Consider the following 25,128-nt stretch of genomic DNA (forward strand, 5'->3'; position numbering starts at 1 on the left):
CGAATCGAACTGACCATCAATGATTTCTCAGCCTTTCTGAAAAGAAAAATTAACGTCGCTTTTATGAAATTTAATTGTTTTATGAATGACTTATAAAATAACATGAAAACTTTAATAGTTATAAATATATTTATTGATAGTTAATAAACTTGTACGATATACACTTGGCAGTTACAGAAAAAAAGTACATAAAACTAGCATGTTCATTACTCAAATCGTGGATACATTCTAAGAACTCATAAAATTACGTAATAATTCAAATTACAATTTTGAAATGAATCAATTACGTTTTGTGAACGAAATTAATCATTGAAGAGCACTATCGCTAAATTTTTAGCTTTATTGCAGATTGGAGCACCATCTATTGTTGATTAGCAAAATTAATATTTCCACTAGTCGATAGATGTCGCTGTTTAGTTTTAAAATCTTAATGTTATTTTCATAATTTTTCCTTTGCTGTTATATTATTTCTTTCAACTTTTATTTGAAAAAAGTTTACTGTACGCGAATATATATAGCACATTAATAATTTACCAACGTTCAAAAAAAGAAATCGATTACACGATTCAAGCGATTCCTTAACAGAATCAAAAATTTGTACATCACTAGCAGAACAGGTTGTCGCAGGTCAGGCAATATGAAGATAATAAATTAAAAGTCAGTTATTATTACAAAATATTTATTTCCTTGGCCCCATAAGATTGTAAAATAATAATAGACAATACAATACGAAAGTATAAAAATATATCTAAAAAATTACAAACATTTATTAAAAAATCACAGATGACAGTTAAATGCTAGAGATTAAGACACTTTCAACAGAATATTTTTTAACGATAATAAATACTGAATTTTTTTTAATTAATTTTAAGCTCTTGGAATTAAACAATCATTAATATTACAATATAAGTTTAAAACTTAATATCAAGAAACAGTTCTTTACTTATATATTTATTATAGTTAACTAAACTTTGTGTTTTGGATGTAGTGATATTATATATATTTATATTTTGTGTATTTTAAGGCCACTGCAGTATGAATATTTGTCGGACGTGCTAAAAAAATGTAGTTTAAAATAATTTGTGACCGCAGTAGTAGAAAAAAAAAACATTACGGTAAGCGGTATAAAATTAATTTACTATTTGTTATAGTAATAATTTTATAAATTACGTATATGGGTCAAGTTTAAAAAGTGAAGGAGTTTTTTTAATTATCCGTTACTAAATCCGTTACTAATTACGAAGTTGATTTATGGGAAATAGAGTTCTAAAATAAATATTTTTAATTCTTACGTGTGAATGTTTCACAGAAACCTACCGCCTGTAAACATTTATATAAATCACAAGTAATAAAGGTTTTAATAAACACAATGAAAATATTTGCGAAAAAAGTTGATAAATTTTAAAAAAATTACTCATTGTAATTCATAATTAATTTTATTTTGCAATGAATAAACCTTGAATAAATTTTATTGAATAATTTTGATTTCAATTATTTCTGATTATTTAAATCCAAATTAGGTATTAAATTAAAAAAACATATATATTAATTTATCTACATAATATTGTCATATATGCCCATTCGATAGTGCTATTTGTACTAGATAAATTTAATAGTAGTAAGATCTTTAATAGTATATGTTTTTTTATATTTTTCTTACTACATTATTAAGATAACCCAGTTCGTCACTTAATAAATTTCTTAATAATCTAGATTAATTTCCTATTATTTCTAAAATCCCAGAAGAGTATAATATTCTAAATTAATAATTTAAAGGCGACCACCTCAACGAGAGATCGAGGCCCTCGCACATATTTGTATGCACATAAGTACCATTTGTGTGTTAATACAAACGCGCGTACTATTTGAATATTAACACAATACCCGCTGCGTATCGTGTAATACATATGTCGATTTTTGTATTAACACAACGTTTAGTGTACATGTTAACATACGAACTATTTATGTATTAAAACAATACGTAGTAGTGTTTATGTGTTAACATATACATGCATACTATCTGTGCATTAACACATTACGTAGTGTGTATATTTACAAATAGTACGCATGTGTACTATTCGTGTATTATCACACATGTATTGTTTAACACACATTAGTGCATTATCTTTGTATTAATACACAACGTAGTGTGTATATGTACAAATAGTATGCATATGTACTATTTGTGTCTTAACACAATACGAAACGTGTGTGTTTAGACACATGCGCTCTGACATGTACGCCTTCGAAGACACATATACGGCAGTCTTGTTGTAAACCCTTATTAATGGTGCGGTGCAAATTAGAATATACGCATCGTGTTCGCGCAGCCGTGGTTCATGCGGTACTGCACGTAGATCATGGCGGAGTTGTGCCAGTAGTAGAGCGCTCCGAGTACAAGCACGTGCCACCATTGGTGCGAATGACCTATATAGTCCACCTTGCCAGGGAACCAGCGTTCTGGTACCTGTGGAATAATATTTTTATTGAATGTTTTTTAAGCCTTACCACATTCCCACTGTTGAAAATCCCTTCACCTCAGAGAAAGGGTACTGGCTGTTATGAGACCGTACATAAAATACAGACACGCACGACACTTAGATCCCTTACCCCTGCTCTCTTTAAGATACTTCAATGCCGATTATAGATATCTTAGAATAAATAAAAACACATTGTATATATGAACTTTAATTGATATTTATTTAATATATTATATGTTAATAAATTTATGTAAATTTTACTATACGTAATATTTTGAAGCAAGCATCGTAGAAAATATAGTGACAAAGAAAGAGGGGTTACAAAAGTGAATTTTCGAGTGACGTATTTTATACAGCCTCTATTAACAAACCCAATAAACGAACACAATATTTATTATAAAAATATACTTTGTTTAACGATATAAATATATAGCTTACCTGCGACAGTTTTTAGTTTTTTTTTTAATTTTTATATTCCTATGAACTCTCTAAGAGATCGGAGGTAGCTGAGTGATCAATAAATCAAAAAGATAAAAAAGTAATCTAAATACTTTTGTATACATAATAATGTTTGGTAGTGACAAAAGCAATAAAAACCAATGTATTCTCTCATGTATAGAAAATCAATGTCATAGTTGATATACAGTATGGATACGTGCAGTGGTAACCCAGTGGTAGAGGACTGTGAGTTGACTAGGTCGCGAGTTCAACTTTCGCGATACAATCTTATATGATTGACACTTTGTATATTAATTATATAGGATTGGCGCTGCTACCAAACAAGTTTCAGAGGATAGATAGCAAAGACCTCTCCATAACAAGACACGGCGATCGCCGACCTGCCTGACTTGACGATTATTATATATCCTAGACACCTGTCCCTGGGGGTGTCAATAGGCCAAAACGACGTATCGAACCTACGAGAACTATAAACTAAACTACCAATCATCATAAAGGCCTTCCAAATAATAATTAACATTTTTTAATAAAATATACAAATCATATTGTACTTATTATAAATCTGATTACGCTATTGAGTAAAGATGAAAAAAAAAAATCAAAAAAAAATCTCACCTTGAAGGCATATATAGCGAATGCTGTGCCGCTGATTACGTACATTCCTATTACTCTTGGAAAGAATATCTGAAAGCAACAGTAAATAATATTAATGTTATTGACATAAAGACATTATATTTTCTAAGAAAAGTTCTTAACAAATCATCATATCATTTTGAAAACAAACTCTGGAAGAAATTTGTCTATCACCTACAATAAATGGCATAGAACTGAACATACACAGAGAACAAAAAAAAACATTTTCAATTGCAATTAGCATTCTAAACTTATATTAATAATAATCTTTCATACATTTTGATATTAATTTTTTTAAAATTACATTTTTATTTCAAAGAAATTATAATGCAAATGTACAAATACAAATGCTAGTTTATAAGGACCTAATATAATCTAATGATAGGGTGTACCATATATTAATTGAAAGTTCATACTACACCCCCAGCTTTTATCTTATATCTTTTTCTTTATTTAATTTCATCGCCATCGCAATAACTTCAGCTGCAAAACATTTACTGCTGGAAGGTTGCAAGTGGCCTGTCCACCTTGTGGGTGGGTCTTACACTACGCTTGCCGATCCGTGGCGTCTACTACAGAAATTAAAGGCCCCAGCAATCATATGTTCTGCGCGTTACAGCCTAACCATTTCCACTTCAATTTGTTCCTTAATACAACCTCCTTTTGCAACATTAACTAAGGATGCCTACCTGAACCATAGGGTTGTCGAAGCCACCCATGGCGTAAGTCCAGTGAAGAGTGGGCAACACGCCATATGCCGCCCAGCCGATGAAAACGCACATCTTCACAGGGTACGGCACGTTGAAGCGCGGCACCTGCAGCGCCATTGCCACGCAGAAGATCACCGTAACCGTCAACATGTAAAATGTTTTGAGCTCCTGAAATATAAATAAAAAAATTATAACGTTTAAATATTTCAATTATAATCTTTAAAGGCCTTTCCAGCTTTATTGATCATAATGGAGAACCTAGTTTTTCATTGTCGAGTAAACATTCAATCAACATTTATGACGTTAAACTTTAAGATGAATGAATTAAGTTAAAAACCTTATTCATGCAACCCTATATCTCTGAACGATAACGTCTCGCCGAAGGCCGGAGCACCGACAAAAATGAACATGTTCTTTCTAAGAAAGTTAGGCAGTAAACAGTAGTTAAACGTAAAACGCAATTTTTTTTAAATTATAGTTATGCTCACAGCCACTCACGGAACCATGAAGATATACTTGGAATATCTCTACGAGAGGATTGAAGAGATTCGTGGACGAAAGAATCCGATTGGTAAAGTGAAGTAGCAGTGATCATGCCACAGCGCGAAACAGATGGCCGCAAGTACCTTAAGGTTCTGGAGACGAGATCATAGCCCAAGCGAAGAACGTCTACCCACAGGCCGTCGAAAGACGCAGGATAAACGCTAAATTATATTTTTTTATATTTCGTTATGTTTATATTATGGATACATTGTTCAACCATACTTATTGAGCTGGTAAGCTAAAAAATCATATATCCATGAATAAAGTGATCACCCCGAAATAAGTTTTATATATTTATTATTCCAATTACTCTGCATCGAGCCTTTTACTTTTGACAGTGCGGATCATATTAAGCGGTTAGTATACATAAACATTTTCTCTGCAGAAAATTGTAACATATAATTAGCTTACTGCGCATGCGTTGATCTTACGCAACGCATTAAATGCCGACATGATTAACTCGACAGAAGCTATTGCAAAGGTTCGATGGTTACGTTTCACCTTGCCCAAATACCGGGTCAAGTTGACACATGTATCGTTGAAAATAAGCAATAGAATGCAAATCAATATATTGACAACGTGGAAGGTTCCAGAAGGTCATTTGCGAACATATATAATGTTACTAAATATATGCAGGGGAGAATAACTAGTTATAGTATTTTATACTGTTGAAGATAGACGTGTGATTGTATTTTTTATATAGCATTGTTTTAAATTAATTGTTATTATAATTTAAACATTCTAATTCTCGCTTCTTAGCGTACATACGTAATCAGTATTAATAATTAAAAGTATAAAATAAAATTAATCATTATAATTGCAGCCATTAATTTCTAGTGGGACCGGTTGGAAATGGCCTGGTCGTATCTGTCCATCTTGTAATTTAATTTTTTTGCAATATTTTTCACTTAAATCACTTCTGTACGCGATCTTTGTAAAACAACAATGCAGTATCAATTTGAAAGATATTAGAATCAAATAATGCTCTGCAGTAATAATAAACTCATTCTAGTCTGAGAAGTGCACACAAAGAAGTCAATCGTATTTTAATTCGTGAACATATAAAATAGGGTTTATAACAAAAATTTCGCAGTATTTTTTTACATTTTCATTACGTACGTCGAATTAAAACGTATCGGACATACAATGGCTGTCATTTGTGTATATATACATATTAAATATGCTTCGTAATGAACTGTGATTGCATTACAAAATCAAATGCGTGTACTTTTATTTTAGTTTTACCTGGCTTACACTGTTATCCGAATGGCAACAGAATCTGCAAGTTTGAGGAAGCAGAGCGCAGAAGACGCTTGGCTTAAAACCTCTGTTAAGGTAGCGAAGTACAATTTTACTAGTTTTGGAAACCAAATCGAAAATGAAGACGAACGCGCCAAAGAGTGACTAGAATCAGGGTCCCCTTTGCTAACATTACTACCGCTTCAGAAAGCAAGAAGAGAGAAAGAAACTTCAATTTTTTCTAGAATGATCGGGAACTAGGACCCCTGTGATATACGAAACCTAGATTCCGACAATACCGGTTGGTTTACGAGCGGCCGATGTCGTTTTGCAATAATTTATACGATAAAATAAAACAATTGATATTCAGTTATATAACAAATCAACAACTAACGACTTTACATTCTTTTAATAATTTAGTTTTATTAACAATTTGCTATTAATTAACCACAAGTTGTTTTGATAATGATAATTTAATGCAGATTTGTGTTAGTTACGAATGTTGTGTGAATTAAATGGCAAAAACATCGAAACAAAGCAGAACTTTTGTTTTAAATATTTATTTAAACTAAACGTTATATTCTGTACTATTGTATCGCGATATATTCCAAAATACAGATCTTGACATTACGAAAGTTATTTATAAAATGCGGGTAGTTTTTATTTTCACATTGTAGGAAGTTAAACTTTTAACAAAATTATAAAACTGTATAAAAATATTATTTTTATAACAACGATGACAAAGTAAAGGCATTTTATACATAATTGTATGTATGTCATTACTGTGATTTGTACTTATAGCAAAACTATTTCATAACAATCGAATCACTAGAGCGAAATAATCACTGCAGTAACTACACTTTCTACTTTGAGAAGAAAAACATTTTCTTTTTCATTGCCGTTGCTATTGTACGTAATTAATAATTTTATATCTAAATACATTACGAACTGTCGTCATCCATCAAAAAATCTTATAATAATTCCGTGGTATTCTAGAATTAAAAACAGAATACATACGCAGTTAGCATTTGGTTGGCATAATTAAAGTCAATCGCGGCGCAAAATGTCGCTTGGTTGCGGAAACCAGACCGTTGAGACAAGACGCGCTTGCCTACTAATTACACCGGTTCCATGTAGTATCGAAAATTGTGTAAATATTAAAGAGAACTGGTTATTGATCATTGGCCCCAGGTTTAGCTCTTTCGAGCACCTTTAAATAATAATGTTAAACGAGTATCGATTGACAGCCCAAGCTGTCGTGTCCTTTATTGCTTTGCCAATCGAAGCGAAGCAAGAACCCGATCTAATACCTGAAGCAAATGTCCCGTGGGATATCTCGAGAGTAATTACTGTAAAGAGGTCTATGCTTAACGGTCACATCAAGCCTGGTGGCGTAGTTAATGTGAACAACTTTTGTCCATGACAAAAAAGCAAAATTTGCGATTGTCCAAAATAGATCGAACTAATTCAAAATACTATAATGATATCGTATGTCAGCTGCTACTATATACTACTCCGTTTCGGCAGTCCTCGCCCTTTCCCGCTTCGCCGCACTTTCCTTAGGGGCGGTACAACGGTTTCGGTAACACAATATTAATATACCTATCCTATTCTACCCTTACCGTGTTTGTTTAATCCATATTATGATCAATGATAAAGATCTTTAAAGAATGCTAATTAGTTGAAAATCTTATCGAAATAACGTCTTATCTTTAGATAAGATTTAATATAAGTTTACCTTCCGCATTATTTTGAATTAAATACAATGACTATCACAAAACATTGTCGTCGTTTCAGCCCATTGATGCCTACTGCAATACTTAGGCTTTCAAAGACATCTACATAATCGCCACGCTTGGCAGGCGGTTTGGCGTTGGCAGTGTGGTATTATGATACGCAAAAAACGCTGCAGTCCATCTTCTAGAAATTTGTTTGTGAGAAGTGGCAATCCTATACATATAATATATAATAAATAAAGCACAATGTGAATTATTGTATTGTATCCCAGGAATCGAACTCACGACATTAGATCGCAAGTTTAAATCTCCACCGCTGGGCTAGTACTGCTCAAATGGACAATGATTACATAATATAATAACATATAACTGATAAAAAGTATCAATTGTTTATTATCCTGTTAAGAGTTTCGTATTCAAATTGTACGTACAACCGGAAATGTGTCTTGTGACGTCATGGAAACTATAAAATGAAATGTAATAATACAAGAATGAATTAGAACGTGTGGATATTGAATCTGATAAGTGTAAGTTTAACGTGTTGTAAGTTGAAACTTACGTGATGGCACCAAAATGCATAGTAGATGCCAGAAGTGTAGATCGCGAGCAACGACAGCGCTATGCCGAACAGATCGTACATCAGGAACGTGTTGTAATCAGATTCCGATCGGCACGAGAAAGTGTGGTACAGTGCCGAGAGCGCCATGCAAATCTGAAAATAGGAACATATAAATTAATACACATATATATGTAATTAAAAAACATACGCGAATATTGATAATAAATTTAAACTCTTTAAAGGGGTCAATTTGCATCTTATTTGCTGTCAATATATACACATAAAGACATAGTAAGAAAAAGTGTTTTCAAAATTAGGATTAATAGATATTAAAATTAGTAGTATTTTTAATATTTTTCCCTATAGACTTTATACTGCCATAAGTTATTGATCTATCGCATTTCAATAGTTTCAGAATCACTTTATACAGAATGTTTGGAAATAGACGTAAAAGTTCGAAAACATTATACTAGCAAATAAGCATATACATTCACCACTTTAAAATTTTAAACAATCTGCCTATATACTTTTATATATAAAAGTATTTTAAAGCATATGTTATATACGCTGAACTAATATAAAAATACCTATTACCGCGGTATACAAAATTGGCTTAAATTACCGATATACTAGTTGTTATTGTAATGCAAAAACATTTCAGATCAGTTCTGACGTTTACTGTAATGTGTCTAAAACTTTACTAGAAGTTATAACCACTATTATTTATTTATTTAATATTATTTTATCAATGACTTCATTTAAAAATACAGTGAAATGTACAGGGCATAAAATAAGTATACTCAAAAACAAGATAGTGTAACATTAATAATAAATGATTTGCTACTTTTGAGACACATTTTACGTAGAACGTTAATAAAGTCTATTGACGTAAATCTAGTTTTTACCGTCATCAAAGTCATTCACACTACGAAAAAACTTAATTCATCGGTCAATGGCTTTATCTACCCAAGCATAACAAAGAGGTATCTTTTATATCTGCTAAAAAAATAATTCCTACATCGAATACAATGTTGAATTACACTTCTACAATTGTCTTTATACGCAAAAAAGTAATCTTAAGGTGTAATCGACATAAAATTTATGATTTCTCTCGCACAAAAACATTAAAAGGTAATTACCACATGCCATATAAATGTTGACTGATACGACTACACCAAGGTTACATTTATATTATGCAGGATGTACCATAAATCAACGTCAGTATAAAATCTGTACTAACTTTTTTTTTCTAATTCGATTTTATTTTTGACTCTACTCTGCTTCGCAAGGAGGAGAGGCAAGAATAATCTTCATAACATTTATTTTTAAATAATTAAACATTACCGATTTGGTCAATGCCATTATGGATTTGCCTATTGATAGAGCAGGTAATGGTTGAATTCGGAAAATTAATTAAATCTGTACGTGTTTTTACGGTGGGTTAATGTTTGACGTAGTAATATTTTGAGTAAATGATTTGATAAGAAGTGCTATTTTCTTACAAAATCAGATAATTGCAATATGTAGTTACATCTGTCGTTTATGGAAATATTACTAACGCTAATACGATAATTAATAATTTAGTAAGTGAAAGTTTTTAGTCCATAGCAATAGAAAAAAAACGTTTTCATTGGAAAAAGAATATAAAATACGTGTAATAAATATATTTTAATTATTTTCTGAGGTTAGCAACTACCTATCCTATCATCCAACTTGATGTTGATTTATTGAACACCCTATGTTAGCGAAAGTTAACGAATATCGCTTCCGCTTTGTTACGTGTTTGAGATAAAAGCAATTTGTACATAGGCGCCAAGAGTAACCGTGTATGTATTAGCTGCATCAAGAGGCGTGTTTCATTACAAAAAAACACATACAACGAAGCCTTTGATGCTCCTTTGACGTTTATACTTGCACATTTGTTCAAACTCATTTTCCCCTACTTTGTCTGGAATACTAGCTGACCCGAAAAGCTTTGTCCTGTTTTAGCAATTAACCTTAATAGAAATTCTAACGTTATTATATATGTTATTTACAAAGCAAATAATTTATTGTAATGATTTTAAATAGACAAGATAGTACATTACAGTTATATTTTTTAACTAGTAAATAACGTAGTGGCTTTTTCGACACGGTAACAGGCGACATACAATCGGTCATGTGTACAATACAACATATATTTGTAACATACATTACAAATGCAAACAGCTTTAAAAATTGTATATATTTCCATAAAATCCTACAATGTATTAAGACTTATACGGAAAGAATAATTAAATTGGTAATGTCATTCTATATACATAAATAACGCCATTTTATTCAAGATGTCGTTAACTTTTTTTAAAACCTCGTGCGTCACAACTATCCACATTCACATACATTATAATATATATTAGTAGAAACATAGTAACGTTAATTACTTTAATTCATAAACATCAATAACGTATACGGAACCATTAGCAAAAAACTTATGTTAATATATGAAAAACAACTTAACTTTTTTACCGACGAGTTTTTATATAGACGCAATTAAAATACAGTCTACAAAACAGAAATAAAACAAATTTAACGTAACAATCTGTATTATATTATTACATTATTTTTAATAAAGAGTTTACGGAATAAAACCTAGGTCATTATAAATTAAGTTCAATCAATCAATCTGTTTAATCCAAATTCTTTTGAATATAATTATATCATATATAACATTTTAAAATAATCACTAATAATTACAGATTTAAATAAGTAACATCATATTTACATTTTTCATATTCGTACTAATAAATTAATAATGAATTATTACTCTAAATCACTTCTCTTTCTCACAATACAGGACACTATAGAATGCTGCGACTTCACCTAGCAAAAGTACTAATATATAAGGAAAGATAGCCTCATAGATAAGAATTAATAGCTTCAACATTTTTATTAAAATTATATACCTATTTTAAACCGAAAGTCGTGATATTTTCTTTTTATTAAACGATTAGTCTTTCTTTTAAACAACAAATCATGCAACGCAGTATATGTGACGTCTTTAAACCATATGTACTTAATAAAGCATTGAGTTGACCTCTATAATAATTTTTTTTAAGTCAAAATATTATACTCGATAAAATATTGGGCAAGTTCTCAAGGTCCATTATAATAGGTTTTGATTGTTCCAGTAGATAATAAAACTATACCACGATGAACGTTTCCGCGTATCTCTTGTTAGAGAAAGCTACACAGATTAAAGAAAGTAAAGAGCGAAACGGTTATCAATGGACGTCACGCAATAAAAGGTACAATAAGCTGAGTCCGCTCACCTCTCGGCAAAAGCGACACTGTAAAAATCACCTAGCGGTTACATCGTGAAGGTTAAAAGTACTCTAAATACATTACGGATCTTTAACACAATTTATGATCTTAAAAGACGCAAATGTTCATTCATGTGCAAACGATTTAACAATCCAAAAACCAATTAAACAATCGCTAATGTTTTAATTCTTGGTTTTGGTATATACTAAACTTGGAGAGCTTCTCTATGCTCTTTGTTCAGGGCGCATTAACCTTGAGCACTCTATCTTCCAGGCAAGCAGCAATGTCAAGGACAAAAAAGTAATGAAGACATCATGATACTTTTTAAATTAATTAAAGCATAATAAATCTTAGCCAGTTAGCTGTTGTAGCCCAGCGGTAGAGGACTAACACTTGCGATTGCAGGTTTCGAGTTCGATACCCGTAATGCAGTCTGATAAAGTTTATGCTTTTTGCACTAATTATATAGGATTACCGCTGCTCACATACGCAGTTGTCAGAGAATGGTCAGCAGCGTCCTCTGCGTACCATAATACCACACTGCGAACCTAACCCGACTGCCAAGCGTGGCGATTATAATACATGCCCATAAATATGTAGGGGTAGGCCTATGTTTTGCAGATGGCGCCTATTGACTTAAACAACGACGCGTTATATGATCTGCCTAAGAGTTCAGTCTTAGGCAGATCACATAACGCGCAAAATAGATGGTCGATGACCGATGAGTTCCTTAAAGTTTTGAAGTCAAAACCCTGCAAGTGTATCATAGGATGTCCCCGTCTTCTACGTAAAAAGACGTCTTTGTTAAGGTAATCGGAAGACTATGAATTCATACCGAGTCCACCTGGTCCTATTGGAAATCTATGGAGGAGACCTATGTATAACAGTGGATGTCTTATGAAAGATATGCTAATGGTAAAATATTACAGTTGTCATTTGGTGTAATAAGGTACTTTTGAAAAAGATTAAATAATGTAATGGCCTAATTCGGGGCTCCTGAGCTCCATCCAACCTTATTTACTATGAAAAGGTTAACACTAAGCGCCTTCAGCGCTCTGCCACGTTAGAAAGCCACAACCCAACCTGTTACTTTATTTGGCCTTGACGTTGATTTATGGGAAATTATGTAACCTTTTTCATTATATGCCATACATGGCGAATTGAAGGCTCAGATGGCAGAGACTTAAAGCGGTTCTCTGCCATGACTGGTTTACTGCCTAGCGTTTTACTTCTCTTGGAATAATATGTACATGCTTACAATTTTGATAATTCTTAAAAAAATTGTTTAATGAATATACTTGTTTTAATATATGCAACAGTGGAAAAACAGTAGACTAATTCCACTAGTTTCAGAAAATCGTCTCGTATAGAAAAAATAAATGACAAACAATGTATGACATTAACTATTTCATATTAGTCAAAAATAATAATTTTTGGCCACTAAGCGTATTGTAATCAAAAATGGCTGTAAAATTTGAACAAAAACTAGTTTAAAGATACGGGCAATTATCACGAATTTTTATCTACTATCGCACTATTATTTCCTAGGCCACGTTTAATCGTGAGAATTTAAAAATATAAACATGTGACTATAGGCGAGCGGTTTAAACAGTGGCTCAAACATTATATGTTAATTTTATTAATTAAATAAATAAAATGAAACTTCAATATTTCAGTCGTATATTCACTGCGGGACATTAACATTTCCCATAGATTTCCATTAAGACTGATTTATCGGCCTGAATCCATGGTCTTCCAACGACTTTAACAAGGTCTTTTGTCCACCTTACGGATGGGCATCTTACGCGGTGCCCGACGGTCCGAGATTTACACTAAAACCTTAAGGTCCCAGTAACTGTTCTGCGTGCTATATAGCCTGCCTACTGCATTTTTAACTTGCCAATTCGCTGGGATATTTCGATTACTTTAGCTCGATTACGGATATCCTCATTTTTAATTCGATCTATTAGGGGAGATAAAGAACAAGTATTTATTTCTAATCAACAATATATCCAGCTTCGTAATCAACAACCTTTTGCCATCTAGTATACAATTTTGCAATGCTGGATCGGCATTTCTGTAAAATATTTCGACAGAAACGACATTATCTTACGGTCTCCTTAATATTATTTACATAATTTAATATTCTTTATTGTACATGCTAGAAAATATATACATAGTAGCATGCAAGAAAAAAAAACCATGGGCGGTCTTATCACACAAGGCAATTTATTTTAGACAACCATGGATGAAAACAGTGGAGGGATAAATAACGGGTAGGTAAATTATATATATAGACAAAACATATATATGTACAAATTTTGTGTGTGTAACGGTGAAAACATTTGATTTAAACTTAGAAATTTAATTAACCAAAAACACTTGTACATTTGTCGTACATCGTAAATCTGACAATCCCCGTGACATGTCAATATCAACCTTTACATCCTTTTATGCTAATGTTGCCCGATAATCATTTTTCTGCCACATGTATGTTCTGCAATCCTCGATTAAACGCGTAAAACGTGAATATTAACTCAATATAAAAACTAAATACCGCAGTTGTCATACATCAGGTATCATCATTATTTCAGTCGTAAGACATCTATAACTGGGCATAAGCCTCCTTAAGAGATATTTATTAGAACCGGTTGGAAGCGACCTGGATTCAGCGTCTTCTGACAACATTAACAAGGTCGTCTGTCAGACATCAGGTATAAATATGATTAAATTCATATTTGATTTTAAAATTGCAATTTTTAATTACGTAACTGTCGTCATGTATAAATGGTAGGAATTTTAGTTTGTACACCACTAGCCCTAGTAAGCAGAGTAAACTAGAGATATTTATTAAAAGCACATTAATATTATAAATAGCTGTCAAAAAGTGACAAAAGTTTCGCAAACAAAATAATTGGCAATATATTTTTTTTTCGTCTTAACGCATAACTTTCACTAAAACGACAGAGAAACGGGTCAGTCATCTGCGTACTTTCGAGCCGTCCACCAATCGAGCAACACGCTTCATATTTCGTAATGCAACTCGAGGAAATTATGAGCGACAGTGCCAAACTCTACGGCGGAGAAATCGTGACCACACATAGGTTTAACTTATCGCGGTATTCACGTGTACAGATCATTATAATTTATACTGTACTATTATATAAGTAACTTATTAAAATTAGTAAAATATTTAAATTTTAAAATTTCATTTAGTGTGATTGGTTATAGGAGTAAAACTTCAAAGAGGTGAATGTACTCGTATAACAACACCTTTTGTTGTCCAATAATATACGAACCACATGGTCTTAAAATTATATATTAGTAATGATAATTGTTAACTAACCATCCCTGCAGACATAACACTATCAGAAGTAATTGGCCTTTCCTGTGGTATCAGAGTGATCACTTTATATTTTGTGATTAGAAATCGGTTTTTACTGACAAATGAACGAAACGAATTTTTTTAAGGGTATAAACCCTTAAAATTTTTTTATCATTAACCAAACATCCTATATATTTATCAAGTTTTCATTGTATATCAGGACAAAAACAGAAAATAGTCAAATACAGTAGATAAACCAAGAAATACAACCGGTGGTCTTATCTCAAACGGCGATTTCTAGACAACCTTTGGACAGAAGTTATCAGGGTAAAATAGAGAAGCCGATTATTAGATAATAGAAATGACTAGAAATAGTAAAAAATATATTACATTGCATTGATGATCAGTGAAGCTTTACTAGCCTTTTTGTCAGTTTTATTCATTGAGAATAAAGTGATCACTCTGAATATATATATATACTCGTATATTAATTATTTTTCTTAATGAACCCCGACAGGTCAACAACTTTTAACTGTACGAAAGTTTAACTTTTATTGTGGTTACAAAAGATAAGTATTATTAAAAAGTTCAAAACATAAAAATTACAAAAATAATTTTTCTTTTTAAATAAAATCAAAATAATACTAAAGCAAAAAATATTAAAGAAAATTTGCAATTAAATAAAAGTGACACTGGTTTTTAAGGCCAGTATACTTAAATTATTATTTTAGGTAGAACGGTAACTTCCGTAATCCGCATTTCAATAGTGCATTACCCCTACTTAACATTGTAGGCGTAATAATTATTTATTCAGTAAAATTTTAAGTAAATTATAATTATTTAAGGATTTTAAAGGTCACACTAAAAGACCTTGTACTCTTATAAAGAAACAGAGCCTTGCTATTGAGAGATATACTCAATGAGAATATTATAATAGTAATATATAATTAACGTGGTACAGAACAATTATAGTCACGCTTATTAATAAGTAAATTACAGTAAATATGAACATTTGTTTTTTTTTATATAAAAATTACTAATATTATTACTAAATTACCTAGATATATTGAAAAGTAAAACTCCTAAAAATTTTCATAGTGAAAAGTAACGGTTTTTTTTAATTAGACCGTCTTTTTAGTTCATCATGAAACAAATTAAGTAAAAAACGAAACGAAAGGTTGACCGAATTAAATAGACACTCTAGAAAGCAAATCATAAAATATTCTAATCATTTTGATAAAAATATAGTTTCATTGAAAATGCCGATTAAATTTAAATATAGAATTTATTTTATGTACGACATATAAAGCGGTTTTCTTTTTCCAGATAATCTTTTATAAGGACATATGATTAAAATTGTAAAAGGCTGCATTTTTTGGGACAGATCAATAATGCTGCTTAACTGGCCTTAACAGCTTCACTGTTTTGAGGTCAGAGTGCTGAAGGCGCATAGTGTAGATTTCTTTACAGTAACTTAAATTAAAAACTACCTTGGAAGCTTCGACTTGAGTCGTTATATTATTTATTTATTTTACTGTGTTGTTGGGAGACTAAGAAGGCATTCCCATCGCCGGCTTGGTACATCACGTGATGAATATTCTCTTTCAACAGTACACGAAGAAACCTAATCTCAGCTCAATAAGTTGCTGGTACCTATGGCTACTAACACGCAGTACCCTTAAGAGACTACATGATGCATGTACGTGAGAGAACAGCACGCCAAAATTTAGATCTTCTTGGTCGAGACAACTGATGTAACAAATTCCAAAAAAATAAACAAATATTCTTGCATACTATGTTTATATGTTATTGTAGGAAGAAGACAAAGACGCGGCTCGCCCAGGAGCAGGCATGACGAATGAAGTTTAGGCACCATTTATCCTCCTAAAATGATTTATACTACACTTATAACCATGCCTATATACGGCGAATTAACCGCCTATTTTCGTAAAAAAAAAACACGTTTTTTTATATTAATTATCGTGTGTACTATTCCATTATCCTTTATTTCTTTATCTGCGATAGTTTAAGCTTTACACATATAACACAGCTGTTAACCTATACGCCCCGACCGGCACGCTTTGAGCGAAAAAAACAAGTCTCGTTTGAAATACGAGTGGCCACAACAACGGAACGCGGTTCGAGGAACGCCGCCGCAACAGGACACCTCGTTGACAAATGTCACCACAACGTACACATTTTTGTCTGCGCGACTGTTGGAACCTTTTACAATATTACTCACGCGTGTATAAATAGCCATGTAATTTTGTAAACACAAATTTCAATCTGATAATACAGTAGAACGATCTGAGCAGAGGCTATCAAGGGAGCTTTCTAGCGATAAGAGGTTTAAGTTAAACGCCTTGGGATCTAGAAGCCGCGAAATTTGCAAATGCTTTAGGCAACGGTAAGGTCAAAAATAGTCAATAATATCTTATGGAACACCATGTGGGTTACTTCACATAACAGTATTTCAATTCATGAAAGAAAGAGAACTCCACCCATAAATCCGAATAAGTTATAAATCATTTACTTCTTTAGATTAATCGATAAGACATCGAAATTAATTTATCACCTTGTCAGCCTTTAGATGCCAGCAAGGCATAGGCCTCCCCTCTAATATCGCCACAATGACCGGCCTTACGCTGCTCCGACTTCCCTTGACGATGACTATGTCGTCGGTCCATCTAGTGGCGGGCCTACCCACTAGGCATCTTCCAGCTCGTGGTCGCCACTAGAAACGCTTTCTACCAAAACGGCTGTCCGTTGCTGGTAATGTGGCGCCCGCCCATTGCTCCTTCAGACAATCAAATCCTAATGCCAGCTAAAGTAAATTCACTTACCAAAAAACATGAGAAGAGAATCGCCGCAACCGTTTTATCCGTTAATGTGGCGTGAATATTTATGATGACGAGATCGTTGATGGTCAAAAATAGTAGCAAGAAGAACCCGAATATATGAGTCCATATATTCATTGTTTCGTTCGTCCACCAGAATATGCTGAAACAAACTTGATAATTAAAAAATAATACGTCAGATGTGTGTAAATTACATAACACAACACTTTGTATAAATATGTCAGGTTCTTTGTAAAAATATTGATGATTTTATACTCTCGACATTCGTATACTTGTCATCAGTCTAAAGGTATTCCTAAATTATTATGACTAAGAAACCTTTTTCCAAAAATCAACTAGTACATATACTACCATAGCCAAAATGCACAAAAATTCCATCTCTAGTATTTCCAGTTCATTCTAAAAACGCATTTAAAAGCTACGGTTGGCACGTGATTTTTTTTTAAATTCTCATCATTATTTACAACTTCAGCGAATATAAATTCCATACAAATTACAAAAAATCCTTAGAGCGCATGATTTATAAAAAAAACATTAAAAACAATACAATAGTAATACAATTAATACTAGTCATGTAGCCGGGAATTACCAAAATTTTTACCGGTATTAAAATAAATGACATTAGTTAGACGCTAACCCATTTATCATCTTTAGAGAACAATTAAATTTTATTAAAACACTATGTAAATATTATATATTGAGAAAAATATATTAGTAATAAGTACGGCATTTATTATATGCATATCTTTAAAATATAAATTTTTCTATTAAAGCTGTCGTCTCAATGGTTTTGGATAGCTCGACAAATTACTAAATAACGGGAGATTTTAATTCTATTTTTTAACTCGAACAGTAACTAGTATTTTAAAAAGTATTTTCCTTTTGGTTTTCTAAAAAACCTTTTAATGTTGAAATTATTCAATACAATCTTATTTTAAGGATATAAATGTTAAGTAAAAAAGTTGTGAATAATAGGAATATAAATATACACAATATACGCCATTCTCTTCAACATCTCAGCCTATGGACTTTCATTGTAAGGCATATGCCTTCCCCAAAGATCTCTACGATGACCAGTCTTGCGCTGGCCCGCATCAGAGACTTCCTATGACCTTGATTATGTCTTCGATTTACCTAGTAGGCCTGCCTACGCCGCGTCGATCGGCTTTTGTTCGTACAACTGATATGGCTTTGCCTATTGACACATAGACATGCAATTCTTTGAGCTACGTCGGTGACCTTGTTTCTTCTACCATTCACGGTTTACCTTAACTTTGTAGAGTTTTAAAAACATTGTGTAACGATGACATTTTTTTTAATATGAAATAAACCTCTTTCCTAAAATTAAATATAAAAAAACCGAATCAAAGAAAATCTCGTTAATATATCGACCGCTACTCTATAATTTCGATCACAATTCTTTGTTTACGGATATTAAACTGGTTTTATATTATGTACGATATAAAAGTAAATATAGAACATAGCGCGCAGAACGAACGGCAGATAAAGCCTTAAGGTTTTAGTGTAAACCACGGATCGGCATGCGCGATGTAGAACGTACACACATAAGGTGGACAGATGACCTCGACAAGGTTGAGACACTGGATCAAGTCGCTTCCAACTGGTCTAATTGTAAATCTATAGTTCATCAATGGGCATACTGCTCAAATAATGATGATAGTGAATTTGTTTATTGCGACGGACTAATAACATCTGATAGTACAAAGTCTGCAAGGAGAGATAGTAACCTGTAATCAATATTTAGTAATTCCAAATTTGAAAATGCTTTTTCTTTCTTTTATTATCAATACGTTATTTATTATGTTTAAAACCATTGATTCTTGGCATTCTTGGCATAGCATTATTCGACTGCAAATGAGCTACAATTTCACACCTTTAAAGCTTTTACATCTATCCATCATCACCTATCCATCATCTATAGTAGCTTTTACATTTATATCACCGAAATACAAAACTAAGCAAAGCACTGAAACGTATACATACATTGCCCATATTTAATGTACCAAAGTGTATTGATTGCATTAACCCACAAGCAACAATTAGCATAATTATTACGACGTGTTTACCCCGTTGTTTACTGGACATTGAATTATCAGTGTTCGGGGTAATTTGAGATTGATAATAAAGTAAATTGAAAAACTATTAAACTAAATTGGTAAATTGTAGGCCTACTGGAAGAAATTTCTGGTTAGAAATAAGTAGTGCCTGTTGTGTCAGTTATATTTGTATTGTTACTTTAGTGTTTTTATTGTGTACAATAAACTGTTAAATAAATAAATAAAATAAACATTGAATGAAGCTTTTACCCTGAGGGGGTCTATACCAAATAATTTTTAATGGAATCAGGCGTTATTTTGCGGAAGTCCATCCTAAATAAGAAAAGGACCAATATTTAGCCACTTCCGCACATGCAGTCGTAGTCGTGCAACAATACCAAATAATTTTAAATTATCAAAATTATTGTTTAAAAATTTATATTATTAATTTTAAGTTATTTGTATGGAATGACATAAAGCTTTGTTATTATTATTACTCTTAATAAAACTATATTTGTAAAGAGCTACTATTGAGTTTCTCGCCGGCTTTTTTCAGCAGAACTTCCTTTCGGGCAGGTACATGTAGGAACAACAATGGCGACGTTTTATGTTGATTAACGATTCGAAAATGCTTGCTTTGACGCTTCTAATAGCCTATTCGAATTAAAAAATTTTGATTTTATATTCATATAACAAATTTACAACGACCTGTTCTAATTCAATTTTGTTTTGCACAAAAAAGACTGTTTTCAATTAAAATTGTAAGGTCACGATTTTGACGTATTTTACTGCCAAATTCATGGATACTACATCCACTAATTAAAACAAGAAATGTACATAGTATGTTATAACAAAGTTGCAAAATTTTATTTGAAAAAATTAACATAAAATATAGCCATTTGAAGATTGAAGTACGTTATTGCATAACTGAAGAAACCTTTTAGATTGTGTAGTGACTTCTACAGAATTCTATGAATTTGATGATGATGTACTAGAATAATCGATAAATATATATCTTATACAAATATGTCTGTCTATATATATTATAATATTTAATGTGAATAGTATACGAAATATCACGTCCGTTCGCCATCAGCAACAAGTACATAGCGTTACAAGTTTTTGTAATGCTCAAAGCAATGTTACACTCTAGTTGGAATCGTTCACGATCACTTATTACGCGCCAACCCATATTTAGTTCTAACGATTTCTTTAAGAATTTAAACTAATATTGTTAAGTACTAAATATTTACTAAAAAAACGGCATATTGTCAATAAACAGACAATATGCCGTATACATATACAAACATAAGAAAGGATCATTTATAATCATTTCATGTAAAAAATCAGGTCATCATCATTTATTATTTGAGTAAGTAAAATAAATAATTATTTTACTAACTGTACAGAATAAAAATTTTATAATACCCTACATAATCTGTTTAATACGAATAATATGAATAATAATAAACTAAAACAATTGTTTATATTCAAAATAGTGTCATAAACCATTTGCTATACATTGTATTGCATTAATGTTGTAAAAAGAAAATATGTACTATCAACAAAAATATTGCCATACATGAAAGAAAATTATTAATAGAGCTAATATTTATTTTAAAAGATTTAGGAAGCTTTTGCATTGTCACTGTTAAATTTTAATTCAACACAGTAACACACAGGATGATTTGATATAAGTACAGACTACATATAACTTATTCCCTGAGAAATGTTTTTAAAGAAATTGGTAGAGTAATGATTGCTTCCCAAAATATGTTAATAATATATTATTTATCGTCATAATTTAAAATCATATTTGCAATATAGTAAAACACTTATTTTTATATGTATCATGGAGATACAGGAAATAAAAATAAGCTAGTAAAAAGATCACAAATCTTTCACAGGTTTGGAAGTAATAGGGGGAATAATAATAAAAAGTATATGTAATAGTTTACAAGATATCTTAGACCTTCCTTTTCTTAGCTTTAAATCTAAAATTAAAAATATATGATAAAATAAATGTTATTATATTATAGCGATCAAGAATTTTTAATTGATTAGAATGTGTGGGACTTGTTTTATTGACTCATTTACATGATTGATATTATATGATGTACACATGAAAAATTGTTAAATTTTATTTAAAATTAAACATGTAAATTAAACATATAAAACAACTATTGAGTTTCTGATTGGTTTTTTCTCAGCAGATAGGCTTTCCGAGCATGTGGTAGCTTGCTATTATAATGTTAAAATAATTAGCAATTTAAACCATGTAAATGCCTACTTGAATATTTTAAATTTGAGTGTAAAAACTTTATAGATGTGAAAGTATAGCTTATCTTCTGTCATGTACACCCTATCTAAAAATCTATGTTTTAAAAAATAATAAATAAATTAGTGTTTAGTATTGATATTCCCTTGATATCTTTGTACTCCCAGAAATTATTAGCAGAAATGGAACAATCCATTCCAATAGAATAAATAAATTAATGAAACATATTTTAGACTAATCATTTTGTATAGAATAATTGAAAATAGAAAAACTTTAAAGCTTTTTGCTGGCAAATGAGCTTTACACTGACTTCTTTAAAATTGTTACTATTACCAAACATTCTGCATAATTAATTTAAAATGTATCAAACTTACCTCTCCCAACATAATCTTGTTGGTAATAACTTGCGATAACCATCCCTGATATAAGGGTTATGCTGCAAATATACTGGGGCCTCTTCATACTTGAGAAGCTGTCTGTAGTTTATGTAAAAGATGTCCTCCTTAGTTAAGTTGTTGTTATCTTCCAATTTTTTTCCTCTTCTAAGCAATGTGGAACCGCTGCAATACTCTTTATCCACAATGCATTCTTCCTCTACCTTACAAATATTAAACAACTAATACATTTTGGACAGTGACTATTATAGAGCACTTTTTTTTAAATTACAGAGGAGGTGAACAATTGGTTAAATAAAAATTTTTGATGTGTGGATATGCTTTTAGGAAGGCTTGCAAGTGACAATTTATGTCCTTGTTAAATATTTCTCTTTATCATCTCAATGTAGCATTATTTGACATCTCCCTTCCCCAATACCTCTTGTCAGAGTGGGCAAGTAGATTACAACCCTCCAGCCAAAATAAAAAAAGATACACACCATACAAAATAAAGATATAGTCACATAAAAATCAGAAAGGTGGGAAAGAAAAAGCATAGAGCAGCTGAGGATAGATAGAAATTGACAAAATTGGAAATTGTGTAAATTGCCCAACTGGCAAACAGAGATTCAAAAAATTAACAAATCACAAATATTAAGGAACTGCTAGATAAAAAACACCTCTATAATGTTTGATAAAAAATGCAATACTAATAATTTGGCACCTCACTTTTATGAGCGAGTAATGAAATTTAATTTAGAATTATATTTTTTGTTGCTAATTCTTTTAATGTACTTGCCACTTTTCCCCAAGAATCACTAAGTCATAGTCATTTTTTCATTTCTCGTATTAACTCTAGGGTAATGCACTATGCAGTAATTAACTGACAATTTCAGTATAGTGCTAAATATTGTTCTTCCTGGAATCACTAAAGACCTCATACGAGTAATAGGTGATATCCACGGTACTCATATCTTAGTCATTTCGCTATTTAATTAATAGATAATGTAAACGCCAAATTCAGTATTTACAATTACTGGTAAATTAAAATGTTGGTAAAAATAAACAGTATTATGTCTAAATTTATTTAATTAAATCAAAATTTGTAAATTAATAGTAATGATGATACAGGGTTTAAGTTTTTTTGTAAATAAAAATAAATTGTGACCATACTTAAAGCAAACGCGAACTATAATAAAAACTATTGCTATGATATCAAGAATAATAAAACTTAACATACTTTTTCAATGGGCATAAATTGGACAGTTTCTGCATGGCATTCGCTTACTTTTCTCGTCATTGTTATAGTCATATTGAATAGATTTTTAATCGAAGTAGAGAACAATTTTCCAGCAATATCAATGAATATATGTATATATGAATTTTTACACTATGTTAGCACACCTCAACTGGCTTTTGTTGTAAGTTTGAAACACTAATATTGAGTGAATAATAAAAAGTTATCGATCATAATAAAAAATTATACGAATAAAATAATCTAGCGTCACAAACAACCACCTACTGCGAAATTAATTTAAAGACTAATGTAATAGTTACAGAGTATCATGTTTATGAGCGAGGCATAGAGTAGTGAAGTGCTCTGCTCAACGTGACGCTTAGCTTTAATTATAAAAATAATATATTTTTAAACAATAGTTACTTCCCACCATCTATTATATATTAAAATGTCACAAAAAAGATAACCAACTTCAAGAATAATAAACAGTACTATTTGAATTACAGCACATAAATTATATAGTATTCGTCAGACCGAGCTAGTATCAAAAAATGTATAACTCATTGATTAGTATTAACGAACAAAAAGAGTGTGTACATAAGAAAAAAATATTAATCGTTTGTTTACAATTAGTGTGTTTTCCTATGATTGTGTATTTCTATTAAACTTGTGATTTGGCATATTTTTTCTTTTCATCTGTCTATTTCTGACTATCATACAGTAATAGCTAGTACATACATAAAAAATCCATAAACAGAGGTTAGAACAGTATTTTTCGTCAACCAAGATGATGATTAAAAAAATAAATAATATTTAATAGAAATAGTTGAAATGTGACTTATAAGGACTTAAAATAAATTATCCGCATGGAAGGGCACTTTTTAATTTTTACAATTATGGGAATCGATACTATCATCTGTCCTTATTACTTGTCTACAAAAGAGTGGTTAAAAAATTATTAACTCTGTCCGGTAAATAAAGAAAAATTGTTAAGAGATGTTATTATCAATACACGATTTAATTATTTAAGGATTAATGTGCACAATGTTTAAAATGTTTTTTATCTATATTGACATTTCTGATAAGACCAATAAGAAGTTCATATAGCCAAAAATAAATGTTGCATGTTGAGTACAAACTTGTAGTTAGAGATATAAATCTACATATTTCCCACAATATTAATGTATAAAAATTAAATAACATTTTGCATTTACTCATTTTAAATATAATCATTAATAAAAATGTTATTAATACGATTATATAAGATTTGACATAATTTTGATGTAAATTCTTATGTGATACCTGTAAAAGTTTCAAATTGCAAAAATGTGAATGAAAAT

The 25,128-nt window shown here is 31.1% G+C and overlaps 1 protein-coding gene across 1 annotated transcript; it reads right to left on the bottom strand.

Annotated features, from left to right (window-relative positions):
* Positions 1-1,267: 1,267 nt before the first annotated feature.
* LOC137932893 (progestin and adipoQ receptor family member 3) lies at positions 1,268-24,060 on the bottom strand. Its single transcript, XM_068776579.1, has 7 exons — positions 23,792-24,060; positions 22,552-22,775; positions 17,828-17,984; positions 8,360-8,512; positions 4,262-4,450; positions 3,555-3,623; positions 1,268-2,467 (listed from the first exon to the last, which is right to left on the bottom strand). The coding sequence occupies exons 1-7, from the start codon at positions 23,861-23,863 to the stop codon at positions 2,303-2,305; spliced, it is 1,029 nt and encodes a 342-aa protein (XP_068632680.1). The 5' UTR covers positions 23,864-24,060; the 3' UTR covers positions 1,268-2,302.
* Between the last annotated feature and the right edge of the window lie 1,068 nt (positions 24,061-25,128).

This window comes from Battus philenor, unplaced genomic scaffold (assembly GCF_028537555.1).
Source record: "Battus philenor isolate CCGP_79_NKW_IND1 unplaced genomic scaffold, ilBatPhil1.0.hap1 SCAF_12, whole genome shotgun sequence".
In the NCBI taxonomy this organism is placed as follows: domain Eukaryota; kingdom Metazoa; phylum Arthropoda; class Insecta; order Lepidoptera; family Papilionidae; genus Battus; species Battus philenor.